The sequence below is a fragment of the Gobius niger genome (genome assembly GCF_951799975.1).
Source record: "Gobius niger genome assembly, chromosome: 16".
NCBI lineage: Eukaryota > Metazoa > Chordata > Actinopteri > Gobiiformes > Gobiidae > Gobius > Gobius niger.
The window spans coordinates 6354040-6367214 of record NC_136867.1 but is presented as its reverse complement, the minus strand read 5'-3'; the positions used below and the strand labels follow the sequence as shown (position 1 = coordinate 6367214).

Below are 13175 nucleotides of genomic sequence, written 5' to 3'. Positions count from 1 at the left end.
CTGTATCGTTCATGTATCGGTATCGTAAACCAGGTATCATCAAAGTACTGGTATAGAAGAAAACTGTAACGATACCGAGCGCTAGTCCTGTATGTTACTGGGAAGTTGCAACGCGAGTGAAACATATAATAAATATTCTGCTTGGGGGGGAAAAATACAAAATGAAAACAACACAATAATCAAATCTCACCGTTTCTAAACTGGGAACAGACATTCTGCTTGATTTAAAATAGCGATTCTTTGGCATTGCTTTTGTTTGAGTCTGAACGAGACTTTTTCCTGATACCTACAGTATACCAAAATATTTGTCTAGAACCAGAAAACAGAACAATAATGTTTGGAAGATCTGCACATTTACATTATCGGGATCATATCCAATGTCAAGAAATGTGATAAGATTGAACACTCTTTTATAGTGGATCGTGGCATTCCAGCCTTTCAGAATCCATAGGTTATTGTTTAAAGAAATCTTCCCATTTGCCAAATGATTGAATAAAGTTATAGTATGTTGTGGTACCACTAGATGGCACTGTTATCCTTCTCAGTGAGCCTCCTCCTGCCTGTGCGTCCTCTGCAGTCCACCACAGGGAAGCACTGCAGATGCCTCCTGTAAAATCCTGTCCCCCATACCTCCACACACTGAGGCAGGTCCACTGTTTTACACTGTTTGGAAGTATCTCTTTTCATTTTCAGGTTTCTGTTTCTGTTTGCAGGAGGTGGACCTGATCAGGGAGCAGGTGCAGCAGCTCATCTCTCTGCCCATGTGGATGTGCCTCCTACCCGTAAGACCTGAACTTCCAGCAAACCACAGTGTCCACATGCAAACAGGGGTCATAGGGTTCAGAGAGGCGATTTTAGTCAGATAAAAACAAATCTGCAATATCTCTGCTGTCTTTCTTCTTTTCTTTTTTTTTATGGGGTAGTTGGAATAATGTCAGGTTTCAAGGTGAAATCAATAACGTTTGAATTAAAGCTGCAACAACAAATCGACCATTGAAATAGTTGACAACTATTTTAGACTCAAAACGAGCCACACATGAATTCGATTTGGGTAAAGCTGAACTGGAGAAAACACACTTGGTTTAAAATCTGGTTATTGTGGAGTGTATATGTGCCAAAAGATACGGATCTGGAGTTTTTTAAAACTATGTATTTTCCTCCCCCTACATGTTCCAGCCATGTCCTAATGTGTAGAATGAGCTCAGACCTATTCACCACAACTGCCTCTAAAATCCTGCACTGTCTGAAGTGTCGTCATGCACGAGCTTAAAGGAATAGGCCACCGTTTTTACACACTGAGATATGTTCTTACCTTAGCTTTGACGAGTGCCTTCAGTCACGTAAACACAGCGCAGACGGCGTTAGCATTTAGCCTCTCCCTCTCTCCACTATAGCTCCAAAACAGGTCAAGATAGAAGCTACCAAGCTCTTCCACGTTTTCCCTATTTAAATATGGTTACGTGAAGTGTTCCACTACAAAGTATAACTACACAAAATTAAACAATGTGGATTTTCTAAGCGGATAAAAGGGGGAACTATATTGTAAGGCGTAATAATACCAGGAGTAGTTCGAAATCCGCGCAGTAATCTTCACTTTACTGCGCAGTAATCTTCACTTTACTGTGCGGATGCCAAACTACTCCTGGTATTATTACGCCTTACAATATAGTTCCCCCTTTTATCCGCTTAGAAAATCCACATTGTTTAATTTTGTGTAATTATACTTTGTAGTGGAACACTTCACGTAACCATATTTAAATAGTGAAAACGTGGAAGAGCTTGGTAGCTTCTATCTTGACCTGTTTTGGAGCTATAGTGGAGAGGGGGAGAGGCTAAATGCTAACGCCGTCTGCGCTGTGTTTACGTGACTGAAGGCACGGGGGAAGATCAGACAGGTCCTAAAGAACTCGTCAAAGCTAAGGTAAGAACATATCTCAGTATGTAAAAACGGTGGCCTATTCCTTTAATAAAGAAGCTGCAGTTGTGCGTGAGACCTGAGGTGGCAGTAGTGAGTATAAAAGGACCAACTTGCATCAATTTGGTATGGAAGGCTACAGACAAAAATACTGTTGGTGAAATATGTGCATGTAAAGGAGGTCCTATGGGGTGGATACATGATGATGCATGTTCTTCCTTCGGGTACTCCGGTTTCCCCTACCACTAGAAACATGTACAATAGGGCAGGATGAATATGAGAGTGTGTCCGGTGTGGCTTGTTCATGAACATGCACTGTCCCATCAAATAAACCAATAAACCAAACCAAACTAACAACACTTTTTTCCCCCGTATCAATGTTCGCAGGCGAGACTCCAGCAAGAACTGAAGAAGGTCCCCAAGCTGCAGAAGTTCTGGAATCTGATCAAGAAGAAGTCCGACAAGCTGGACGCCGACGCAGCCCAGCAGTAAAAGCACTTCCTGTTCAAATGTTTTTCGGCGTAACAACAACTCCTGACGTTCTCCTTGTGTTCCTCAGGGCGCAGAAGGAGAGGACCTTCCTGTCGGCGCTCATCAAACAGTTCATCCAAGTGTTGATGGCAATTGCACCCACAGGTAAGCGACGTGCCAATATAGGCTTATCCAATAACCGCCGCAATTCAGTTCACCATCAAGGTTTCTGAACATATTTGACACACTTTAAAACAAATACTGCGTCACTCCATGTATAAGTATGCGTCATATGTCAGTTTTATTTGCTTGAGCAACCTGCAGTCGGCCCTTCCGGTTTCTGTCCCTCTGGGTCAGATGATGATGGTCCTTGGACTGGCTTGTGCGTTTTGCCGTCCAGATCTTCCTCACTCACACCGTGGAAGACTTCAAGGTCGTCGCGGGGTCTGTATGGCTCGCGCGTAAGGAATCCCCAATCCCGAAAGTCACCTACCAGACATAAAGTAGTGTGAATTGGAAGCAAAATATTGTTTGGAGAAAAAGAAGAATACAATTGTGTATATTTACGTCTGTAGCTTGTTTGGCAAGCTTCCTTGGAGCACGGTGGCCCATAATAGGCACAGGCACATTGCTTTGGGTGGGATTGGTTGAGCTTGGGTAGTCTTAAAGGATTTATCCGGATCAACCTGACAAACATGTATAATATTTATGGTTACAGACTTCATAGCTATAGATACAGGCGGCATCTCGTCATAGAAGGGGTCGTGGCCTCGCCGAGGGGGAAAATAGAATCTTTTGGGAAACACAATTTTTCACCATGTTTAGCCATTTTCTGGTGGAATATGAACTTATTTATCACATACAAATGAAGTCAAGTGTAAATCGGGCCCATATGGATGTTTTCTCACAGCAGATTGTTCTGCAGAAGTGAAAAAACGGCAGTTGTAGCTAGCACTAGCTAACCGTTAGCATTAGCCAGATGCTAACATGTAGCATCATGTTGGCATTCTCCGTTATTTATGTATTTATGGGCTGTTGAACCACTTTGCTCCTCTCCATGTCTTTGTATCTTTATTTAGTATAAACTATATTCATAATTCAGTATAATTCAATATTCATGGTCATGTTTGAAAACAGTTAAAGGAATAGGCCACCGTTTTTACATACTGAGATATGTTCTTACCTTAGCTTAGACGAGTTCTTTAGGACCTGTCTGGTCTTCCCTCGTGCCTTCAGTCACGTAAACACAGTGCAGACGGCGTTAGCATTTAGCCTCTCCCTCTTTCCTCTATAGCTCCAAAACAGGTCAAGATAGAAGCTACCAAGCTCTTCCACGTTTTCCCTATTTAAATATGGTTACGTGAAGTGTTCCACTACAAAGTATAATTACACAAAATTAAACAATTTGGATTTTCTAAGCGGATAAAAGGGGGAACTATATTGTGAGGCGTAATAATACCAGGAGTAGTTTGGCATCCGCACAGTAAACTTTAGCTCCAAGAGCTAAAGTCTGGTACAAAGCATCTTTTCATATGCTGATTAATGCTTCTGTACATGTCCCTGTCAAATAAATAAACTAAACTTGCTTTATTTCATGCTACCAGCTAGCCCCGTTGTCAAATCTGTTTGATGCCATTTTTTCTCTTTCATCTGTCAGATAACAGCTGACAGACCCTGGCAAAACCAAGGTACATCAGCCAAGACATGAGACTCAGACACAGACACAGCGGAATAAGCACAGGCTGCCCCGTAAAGTCAGACCCGACACCCGGGACGAGCGGTAGGCGGCCATAGTTTAAATCTCTTGTACAAAAGTTTTTATGTTTCTGTTACTTAGTGATGAATTACTTTTGGGATATTGAGACATTTTCTCTTCGTCATGTCGGGATCAGCCCCACACAACACAGGTGTGAGCACTATTTCTTCACGATATTATCAATGATGGCGCCATATGGACGTGTGACGTCAATGGAAAACTATCTATAGAGTTCGGGAATGTGACGTCATATCGCTAAGCATTATGGGATTAGCAGCCATTGTAAACTAATGGAGATTTTAAAAGTTAAAATACTGGAGTTATTGTTCACATTAAAACACTTGGAGACCACAGTGTGTTCGATGTATTTACCAGCAGTATCTCAGCAGCTAACGGAGTAGTTCCACTGGTTTTTTCTCCACTTTTTATACTGTTTTTAGCTAATGTTAGTCTATGGAAACGTATGCTAACAGCTGCAAAGATGGCGGGTCTCCATGGTAACTGTGGACATTCCCGAACTCTATTGTGGAGAGAGGGAGAGGCTAAATGCTAACGCCGTCTGCGCTGTGTTTACGTGATTGAAGGCACGGGTGAAGATCAGACAGGTCCTAAAGAAAGTCAAAGCTAAGGTAAGAACATATCTCAGTATGTAAAAACGGTGGCCTATTCCTTTAAGGGAGAAAACAATTTTGAAAAAATTTAAACTTTCTCTAATTATTCAAAAACTTCTTTAACAAATGCTGAATTATGGATATAGTTTTCTACTAAATAAAGATACAAAGACATGGAGAGGAGCAAAGTGGTTTAACAGTCCATAAATGCATAAATAACGGAGAATGCTAACTTGATGCTACTTGTTAGCATCGAGCTAATGATAGCGGTTAGCTAGCGCTAGCTATAACTGCCGTTTTTTCACTTCTACTGAACAATCTGCTATGAAGTGAAATCCATATGGGCCTGATTTACACTTGACTTTATTTATGTGTGATAAATAAATTCATATTCCACCATAAAAAGGCTAAAAAAAGAGTGAAAAAATGTGTTTCCCAATAGGGTTGGGCGATGTTCCCTTAATTGGCCATTGACGATGTTTACAGTGAACCATCGTGATGGACGATGATATCGTCCATCTTTCATTATAAGCATTTTCCTAAAAACATTTACATAGCCTATATATGCTGCATATTACTATGTATGCTAGGAAAATGTGAGATTGCAGGACAAATGAATCTAAACTAAACATGATCTGAACAGAGTCACGAACACGACTTTTGCGAAAGAAATGTGTTAAAACTCGTGCGTAAAGTCTGAGAGGAGAACGACTAATTCAGAGCGTGAATTCCAAGGCTTTTATCACACTAATACAAATGTAAATCGGAGCTTATTATTTGCATTTGCTCAGTTTTAACGTAATGTTTAAGAAACAGTGGGTGAACGGGACAATATTTAGAAGTTTGCGTCTTAGCTACATTTTTGAAGCTGCTCCACGCGCCGCCCGGTCCGTGAGCTCGTAACCTCGTAACTCCTGCACCGCGCCTTTCTCTCTCCTCTCTCTTTCCTCTCTCGGTCCTTCGTGAGAATAATCCGCGCACTCATCTAGCTCCGATGTGAGAGCCATCTCGTCATTTTAAAACGGTAATGAGGTAATGTATATTTAAAAATAAATAAATAAATCAAGCAAACTAAAACATGCAGGAGCGCTGCTTGGATATCCTTGTTTTTTTTCAAAAAATCTATCTTTGGTGCTCTTCAGTGCAGGGATCAGCAATTGACTAAAAAAGATACAAAACTGAGGCACTCAAAGAAAAAGTGCTGGTAAAAGGCCTTTATTGCAGCATGGCCATTAGATTAAAACATTGCCTACGCGTTTCAGCCGTATAGGCCTTCGACTGAGTGCCTCAGTTTTGTATCTTTTTTTAAATAAATAAATCATTTCGCGCATGCGCAGCACCATGTAGCCCCGATTTTCCGCCGCCGTCTAGCCCCGATTCTCTTCCTATCCCCAATTCTCTTCCTGTCCCCGATATGCCTGCCACACGCAGCAAAGCAAAGCAAAACAAAACCACGCGCTGTTGAACTTTGAGCTGTAGAGAGAGAGAGAGAGCCCCGCGCGTCAGAAATCCTTCCGCAGTCAACCATTGGTTTTCATGTTCTTTATTATTATTATTCATCAACAACTTCCGTCTTTTTCCTGATTTTCAGCAGTTTTCACAGCTTTCACAGTTTCAATAATTTTCAACAATTTATACATCAAAACGTTCAGCGATATCATCGTCCAATGGACGATGGATGTAACCGATGGACGATGATATCGTCGTAAGTTGCATCTCCCGAAGTGCGCCATGTTGCTAACTTTTCTATCTTTTAAAGGTAACAAATCTATACATTTTAGTATTAGATTAGTATTTTTTCCTGGCTATGTTGTTTGCAGTCACTGCAGTGCGACACTACTGTCACAAAAGCATAGCCTACCAAAACAGGCAAATTTATACAAACAGTGGGGAATCTTCAAAGATTAAACATTATTACCCCTAATGCCCCTCATGTGCCATAATATTTAGCAGAAAGCCTGCTGTTCTTTATAAATCAGTACTCAAGTACAAGATAAACAGAGTAGTACCATTTATTGTACAATTTATCCAAAAGTTCTATGAATGAGCCTAGGGCTTGGCGATTTTGGAAAAAAGATAATCAAGAATATTTTCCCATATTAATCGATCTCACTTTTCGATTCGATTTGATTTTTTCATAATAGATTAAATCCACATTGCTGATTCATAAAATTAGATACATTATTCAAACCTCAGCTCAAACAAAACAAATGCTTTCCTCCAGTTTCATTTAACGCACAAAAGTCTTCCATTGGCTCGTCTAAACCAATGGGCGCTGGCTGCTCTGCTTTATGACCACGACACTGGGGGCCGCCATTGCTGTAGTACCTCCATAACGCCGCTAGTGCCCTATTGAAAAGCATTGGAGTTTAGACACCTTAAAAACAACTTTAACGCCTGGTTTCAATTTTTTCAACACTAGGCTAGGCTGGATATTCCTCCTGAGATAACGCTGGGTTAGTCACAATTTAAGAAACCAGGCTGGTTTTTGTAATATGAATTTTAGAAATCTCGTACTTAATGAGGCTCGGACTGTTGGCATTGGAGCAGAGCGAGCTACACGCCACGCAAGGGCCGAGTCTACAGTGAAAATCCCGCCCTTATGTCCTTTTTAGGAACATGCTTCATCAGAGCTGGGGAGGGGGAGTCTGTAAATCTGCTATGAATTCCCCCACGACCGTGGTCATTATGGTAAACGGGGAGGAGTGAGCAGAAGACGTCCATTATTTTTTACAGTCTATGGTCTAAACTAGGTACTGTTTGTGGCAAAGAAATGGATGTAAACCTGTCGATTATGAAGTTCCATGATGATTATTGAGATTGACCAAAGTAGAGATTGCAATTTCAATTAATTGCCCAGCCCTAAATGAGCCTAAATGTCATTATTGCTCTGAGTAACCTTTAGTATAATGTTTAGTGAGTGACATTGTGTGAGTTAAGGTCAGCACACACTACATGACTTTTATGCCCGATTTTGCTCTAGTTCTCAGTCCTGCCGAGTCTTCTCGAGTCGCGTCTAGTCGAAGGCAGTCACACAGAGTCGGGTCGTGTAGTGTGGGGGGGTCACGACTGGACTGACGTTCGAATCGTGTAGTGTGGGCGGTAGAAAGACGCGACTAGACTCCAGTCGTAGGAAAACAAACATGTTTGATTTTTAAGCCCGATTTTGGACGCACGGGAGAAACGTGGGTGAATTTTACCGTCCCAAATGTGAATGATAGAGTGAGATAAAGACATAAAAACACCGCCGCGCCTCCTTTTTTTCACTTCTCTGTTAAACCAGCGGCACAGATAGCTCATTTCATGGCCACAGCCCCACACGAAGCAGCACAATTTTGTCACCAAAAGTTCACGCCAACCACCTTTTCCACCTACATTTCAACCACGAACAGAGTTTAGGGGCATTTACTGAGTTTGGAGACGAAATGTTCATCTTCACCTCTAGCCTCTCTCCGCTGTCTCCTCCGTCTCTGGGCTGAGGCCCGTCTCTTTTTCTTATTAAATCCACTGAAATACATGGAAATCAGCTGATGGGATCGTTCATTTATTTAGGTCTCTCTTTTGTAATTATGTTGAATTCATCAGACACAGATCAGAGGAATATATTATCATTAGTATTATTATTATAGTCTCTTTTGAAAACATTCACACCAATTTGCTTCTATCGCCTATTTCTTGCTTTAAAATGAAGAAATGACCCGGACACTATTGGCACTCGTGTTGTACAGTAATGCAGTGTGACACCGCCCCCCACCTGAGTTCTAAAAACAGCTCGTGCCCATCGTGTTTAGGTGGAGTCTCAATGTGACACAGCAGATTAGCGTCTAAAGAGCAGCGGGACGCTCCTCACTTTACCACACTCCCACCTCATAACAGGCAATAATTAGCCCTGAGCTCACAGCAGGCGGGACAGGCCGTTACGGGGCTCGCCAACGATCATAAGATTACATTTTTCTAACCAACAAAGTGTAAGATAATGATCAAGATGTGCTTGAGATTACCAAATACCTGCAAAAGGCATATACCCCCTCTTTAAATGTAAACTGTGTCTTTGCAGTTTTGTTTTACGCTTCGGAAGAATAATAGCGACCATTTGGCTGCACTAATGGGGATCCGTTCAATCTCAAATAGAATCTCAAATGTCCTCCGGGTCAGACCTCTCCACTTGTGCCACTTGTCTCTGTTTCTCCATTATGTAAACACCAGCCATGTGCTTTAGTGCTGCACAGTGTAGTGATGAATCAGTACATGTGACTTTATTTATTTATTGGAATTGGGACAATGCACATTACCATAGGTACGATCGGTCGCAATACTCAGGGGCTGACCCGATGCGTATTGTGATACAGTAAAATGCCGTTTACCATAAAATGTGCAAACAAGAAAGCATGTGTCCAATGTCTCCAAAGAATCTCTATCTGTTTACATTGTAATGCCCCACTGTTTTGTCAGATTTTTGTTTTGTTTTTCGACATGTTTTTGCCACTTTTTTGTCTTTATTTCACCATGTTTGTCTTTTTTATTTTAACTTTTTGTTGCTATTTTGACACTTTCTTCAAGAAGCTTTTAGATTGGGTAAAGCCAAACTGGAGAGGTTAAAGACTTGTCAAATAACACATGTTTTGTTTTCCTTTTGCACATTTGCAGGACAAGCCTCTATGGACCAAGTGCATTACTGTGAGAGGTTCATCGAGCTGCTCATTGATTTAGAGGTATGGAAGCTTTAGATATCTCTGCTTCGCTAGTCCTCGCTCTGATGTTTACCACCAAACATGCTCATGCTGCAGTCGGATCCCCCCGTTTTGAAGGTGGTTCTGTCCTTGGCGTGCGTTTGTCAGCAGCCAGGGGATGGATGTCTGTTTCACCTCCGCCCGGAGCATCCCCTGTCACTGCCGTCTGCAGACCCAGCACTACCTCAAACACCAGGCCATTCCGGCCCCTGAGCTGTTCACTTCGGGACAGAAAAGTTTGCATGATCTATTTCAGAGGGAACTTGCCCGCGAAATGAAAATGTATAGTTTAATTTATTTGACAAAGATTTTTCCAGAGGGGATTTTGGATATCTTAAGTTTTTGAATAAGCGATAAGTGATATAAGTCATAAAGATATTTTCATGGACACTTTTATATTGGGGTGAATTTCACTCTAGTTATTGTGTCTTCAATGAAATGTTCCGGGTCCATCTCTAGTTGAGATGGTTTGTCACTCGTCTGCAGCCTTTAAGTATAGTGAATGAGAGTTGAGATTTCACACCTGATCCTGCCCTGCACATGGGAGAAAAGGAGAGTCAAACTCAGACGATTTACCAAGAGCGATGGTGCATTCCGTCAGTCGGCTGCTGCCTCTGCACCTCTCACGTTACTCACGGGAGCCTGATCCTCCTCCGTGCTGCTGACAGGACGCTCTGGCTGTTCCCGGTAATGTCCACAAAATGTCCGCCGTGCGTCCAGCTGAACCGCCTCCTCCCCTCCACCCACTCCTCTATCCCTATCCTCTTACACACCATCACTTCCCTGAAATCTATACTTCCTCTTTGCGAACGGACAGAGGAGAAAGGCTGCTGTAGTCCTGGCAGGAGTTAGGAATTATGGCCTGAAGGAGAGACGGGTCAGAATATAGATTCTTCAGCATCTTAGTTCTAAACTTACCCTTTGCAGCGCTTATTTTATGTTTTGTCGAGCCAGAGATATCCAGGAAGTAACTACAACGCCACGTTTTCCCACGTGTGTTCATTCACAAATATTGACATCTTTTGTACCTATGTGTACTATGAAAGGCAACGGAGATGACACAGTGAGCCAAATATGGTCATTTCCTTTGTGGGAGACGGCAGCGGCGAAAAATGCAGCGATACACACGCACAGTTTAAGTTACAAAACTCAAAATTAGGTTTTTATTTAGCTCTTTTCCACTTTAGTCTCTCCTACAGACTTTTCTCTAAAGGATTTTTTAAATATCTAATTCCCAGCCTGATTTATTAAGCTTTGAGCTAAAAAAACAAGGCAAAATTAGATATTTCCAGCTCATTCAAAAGATAAACAAGATCCGAAATCTCCTCTGAACAAATCAGTTTAACTAATATATCAACAAAATAAAACCACACATGTAAAAAGATGCACTGATACGATACCAAAAACATGCTGGTCTGGTTGGCCCACAGTGGCGTGCTCACATTGCACCGGCCCATTATGGCTCCTCCTGCAGGTGGTGGGTCCACGGAAGGACGGCCTCATGATTCTATAACCGGGCCTGTTTGTCTCTCATAAGGGGCTTCTGAACCTCTCTTTGTCTGACCCGTCACCAACGACCTGTTTGCCATGGGAGACCCTAACCCTAACCCTTAACTAGATCAGTATAAACATCTCAATTTAAGCACAATAATCCAAATTTTAGTTGTTTTGACTAGTTAAGAAGTTCTTGGGCATTTGTCCGAGATTATTTCACTTGTTCTGAGATGTTTCTGACATACATTTCGTCCTTATTTCAGGTCATGTTCTTTGCCAATGGGGTAAGAAAATTGGTCTTATCTCATTGGCGATTTTACTGTCTTATTTCAAGCGAGATTTACCCTAGAACCAGTGTGAAATGTCCTCAAACAAGCAAAGCAAACTTGGTCTGATCCGGAAAAATATCGAAATAACCAAAAAAACGCTCAAAGCTCAAAAGATATATTTCCTCAATTCAAGTCATTTAAGACAATGCTTGATATTTACTTTTTGCAGTGTACCAGGGGCACGAAGCCCCCGACAACAGAGCTCCCTGGATCAACCGGGCACTCGAACCCCTCCACCACATTAAGGTGGCGGTTCCTGGAGGGGAAGATTAATTATATCAATTAATAAGTTAATGAAAAATCATTACTCAAGGATCACTGGACTTTTCTACTAATTATACTTGGGGATATGACAGCACCTCCAAATCTGAGGCCATGGTTCTCCACCGGAAAAAGGTGCTTCCCCTCTTCAGGTCGGTGGGGAGTCCTTGCCTCAAGTGGAGGAGTTCAAGTATCTCGGGGTCTTGTTCACGAGTGAGGGACGGATGGAGCGTGAGATCGACAGACGGATCGGTGCGGCGTCAGCAGTGATGCGGTCGCTGTATCGGTCTGTCGTGGTGAAGAGGGAGCTGAGTCGGGAGGCAAAGCTCTCGATTTACCGATCGATCTACGTTCCCACCCTCACCTATGGTCATGAGATTTGGGTAATGACCGAAAGGACAAGATCGCGAATACAAGCGGCCGAAATGAGTTTCCTTCGCAGGGTGGCTGGGCGCACCCTCCGAGATCGGGTGAGGAGCTCAGTTACCCGGGAGGAGCTCGGAGTAGAGTCGCTGCCCCTTCACGTCGAAAGGAGCCAGCTGAGGTGGCTCGGGCATCTGTTCCGGATGCCTCCTGGTCGCCTCCCGCGGGAGGTGTTCCAGGCATGTCCTAGTGGGACATGGCCTCGTGGAAGACCCAGGAAACGCTGGTGGGACTATGTCTCCGAGCTGGCCTGGTGTCGCTTCGGCGTCCCCCCAGAACAGCTGGAGGAAGTGTGTGTGGATCGGGAAGTTTGGGCATCTCTGCTGAGACTGCTGCCCCCGCGACCCGGCCCCGGATAAAGTGGAAGAAAGTGGATGGATGGAAGGATATGATTGCTTATTAGCTTACATCAACTCACAGCATAAAGTGATCATACAACTAACTCAGTGAATTCTCCAGGTTCTTCCCTTCTGAATGAGATGCAGCAGCATGCCCATATTCATGATATGAGATGGAGTTGGTGAAAGTTGTGTTTTTAAGGTGTTGAGAGCCAAAACAATTTCAGCTTTGTGTGTTGATTTTTATGCATAAACTTTTGGTATGAAAACAGAAAACTTGCAATACATTTCTCTCTCCTATTCATGTCAGTAATCTATAGTAAAAGTCTCAAACTTATATCTCTATATTAAACCTTTTCCCCTATTCATCTTGGCTTAAAGGTGTATTATGCAACTTTTAATGCAGAAAAAAAGTATGAGTGGCCAGCATGGCGCCTTCACCTTTCCATCTCGGTGGGTCTCTCGGACGCTTCAGGATCAATTGTTTGTAGGTTTCCTGGTGAAAGGATCCGTGCACAGTGAAAACCTCACAAATATTGGATCCTGGAGTGTTGTAGAGACCACTGTGATGTAGAGTGGAGGCACCATGCTCATGCAGCCGTGGGGTCACTACAAAGTCAAAAAGGTCATATGTCACAGGTGATGTCTTGTCCATTACTCTTCTCTTTGCCGTGTCCAGGCGCTGCTGCCCACCCGTCGCTGGTTCAACACAGTGTTGGACGACTCTCACCTGTTGGTCCACTGTCACCTGTCCGGGCTCATGCAGAGGGACAAGGAGGGACACCTCTTCTGCCAGGTAACATTAGTGTACACTTTCATTCCAAATGCCACATAGGGCTGTGTCTGG

The 13175-nt window shown here is 42.9% G+C and overlaps 1 protein-coding gene across 3 annotated transcripts in view; it reads left to right on the top strand.

The window, feature by feature from the left end:
• The window catches only part of aqr (aquarius intron-binding spliceosomal factor), a 95207-nt gene that overhangs the window by 4232 nt on the left and 77800 nt on the right, over nucleotides 1-13175 (top strand). For all 3 annotated transcript variants that reach the window (XM_079573183.1, XM_079573184.1, XM_079573182.1), the window contains exons 8-12: nucleotides 714-782; nucleotides 2303-2403; nucleotides 2475-2551; nucleotides 9401-9465; nucleotides 13008-13124. In XM_079573183.1, the coding sequence (XP_079429309.1) occupies nucleotides 714-782; nucleotides 2303-2403; nucleotides 2475-2551; nucleotides 9401-9465; nucleotides 13008-13124 (429 nt within the window). The remainder of the gene's footprint in view (nucleotides 1-713; nucleotides 783-2302; nucleotides 2404-2474; nucleotides 2552-9400; nucleotides 9466-13007; nucleotides 13125-13175) is intronic.